This window comes from Otolemur garnettii, unplaced genomic scaffold, assembly GCF_000181295.1.
Source record: "Otolemur garnettii isolate 467f Iridium unplaced genomic scaffold, OtoGar3 scaffold00060, whole genome shotgun sequence".
NCBI lineage: Eukaryota > Metazoa > Chordata > Mammalia > Primates > Galagidae > Otolemur > Otolemur garnettii.
This window is the reverse complement of record NW_003852455.1, coordinates 9949268-9951466: the sequence shown is the minus strand read 5'-3', so window position 1 is coordinate 9951466 and position 2199 is coordinate 9949268. Positions and strand designations below refer to the sequence as shown.

General features: G+C 44.9%; 1 protein-coding gene across 1 annotated transcript in view; it reads left to right on the top strand.

Moving 5' to 3' along the window:
• FETUB (fetuin B) overlaps positions 1–2199 on the top strand; it is a gene marked incomplete at its 3' end in the record, with an annotated part of 11620 nt that overhangs the window by 2249 nt on the left and 7172 nt on the right. The window contains exon 3 of the mRNA XM_012806900.2: positions 539–626. Within this exon, the coding sequence (XP_012662354.1) occupies positions 539–626 (88 nt within the window). The remainder of the gene's footprint in view (positions 1–538; positions 627–2199) is intronic.

The window sequence follows — 2199 nt, the reverse complement described above, 5'->3', positions numbered from 1 at the left end:
TTCTACCCGGTCACAGCAATGGTGAGGGAGGCTGAGAAATGTAATCCAGCCATGTCCCAGGAAAATGTTCAACAGTTTGGTGAGAGCTGCAGTTCCTCCCAACCAAGACCTCAGAATTTGATCTTAAGTTTCTCATGACTTAAAAATAAAATGTCTGGGTGGCGCCCATAACTCAGTGGGTAGGGTGCCAGCCACATACACTGAGGCTGGTGGGTTCGAACCCCCCCTCACCCTCTGGCAAGCTAAAACAACAATGACAACTTCAACAACAATAACAAAATAGCCGGGAACTGTGGTGGGCGCCTGCAGTCCCAGCTACTTGGGAGGTTGAAGCAACAGAATTGCTTAAGCCCAAGAGTTTGGGGTTGCTGTGAGCTGTGATGCCACGACACTCTACCCTGGGGCAACAGCTTGAGACTCTGTCTCAAAAATAAATAAATAAATAAAATGTTGGAATTTCTTTAGTGAGGGATTTTTAAAATTCACAGTTTTTCCCAGTTTTTCTGATCATGTCAGAAAATGTATTTTTTGGTTTCAGGTTTATGGTCAATGCAAAGTGATATTTTATCATGACAGGCCACGCAGAGTCCTCTATTTACCTGCTTATAACTGTACTCTTCGCCCAGGTAAGAAATCACTATGATTTTTGTTAAGTTTAATAAAAGATGCAAAAGATCGTTCAACCAGGGCTCACCAAGAGTGTACATGTATTTCCCCCATCCTTATTCTGGCTTCACTCTAACACTAGTTGCTTTATATTTCCAGAACTTGCTTCCTCCTTGAAATTCATCCCTTACTGCTCCTCTTTCCACAATTATTCTTCCTAAATCACCTTCAATAGCTATCTATCGTGTTTTGTATCAAATCCTAAATTTCACCTTAGGTAAGTGGCATGCCCTCTGTGGCTGGTCCCCAGCTCCCTTTCTAGCTTCCTCTGCTGTTCCTTCCCTGATCACAGCAGCCCTGCGTTCCACGCCACCGGATGCCTCTCCACTGACTCACATAGCCCGGTCTGGGCTGCGTCTCGCTGTGCCTCTCCCTGTGCCGAGCATGCCCTCTCCTGATCCCATCTGGCCTTTGAACTCACAGCCATCCTTTAAGGCCCACCCCTGGTGCTGCTGCTTCTGCAGTGTCCTGGGTTCTAGGAAGGCGCAGTGCTCTTCGGTCCTACATTCCTGTGTAGCTCTGACCACAGCACTCCGGGAACACAGACGATGAACTGCTTTGGTTTGGGGTCTCATCTTTTATCAGGTAGACATTTTATCCTTTCTTCGTCCTTGCTCCCCAGTTCCTATCAAGTGGAAAGTGTCAACAAGTGGACTCAAAATGAGGCTGAAACCAATGACATTCAAAAAATGCTCAGGCATTCATCCAACATCCTCCCATTTCCCAGGGTGTTTGGGAAGACAGGATCCATGGCATAGGAAGTGGAGTGTGGCTACTCGACAACCTGCCACGTGTGTGTGTGGCTCCCCGGGTGGGTCTTGTTAAGGTGCAGATTTTGATTGTATAGGTCTAGGTGGGCCTGAGGTCCTGCCTTTCTAAGCCCCAGGTGATGAGAAGTCCCTGGTTCCTTTGAGTAACCAGACAAGGGACCAAACATTTCATCACGCACAGCCTAAGGTTCCTGGTTCGAAAGACAAGACTCACCTAAGGTAAATTAGAGAACGGCAACTAATAAATTTTCTCAGACTTGCATGCAAGTCACAAGTACCAGAGCTATGGGAGGTCGGGAAGGATGCAGCGTGACAAGCAAGGGATATAACTCCCCATACTCTACCCCAGCCCCCAAACACACCCAGGTAGACACATAATTACTCAAAACTGTTTACTCTACAAAAACGTCCTTGAGATAAGTTTTCTAGTCTGACCTTCACTCTAGATTCACCACCCCACAGAACAGAAATTCTGGCTGTGCTGTGTGTATTATCATTTCATTCAGTCACACAGGGATTTGGACAATTTTCTGTGCTGGCTCACTTGTATTTTCTTTCTTTTTTTAACATTTAAAATTTTAATTTAAAAATAATAATGGAACATATTCATGGGGGACATAGTGATGTTGCCATATATATAATGTATGAACATGAGATCAGGACAATTAATATAGCCATCATCTCAAACACTGATGATTTCTCTGTGTGGGAAACATTCATTATTCTCCTTCTACCTATTTAAAACAATAATACAGAGGGCGGC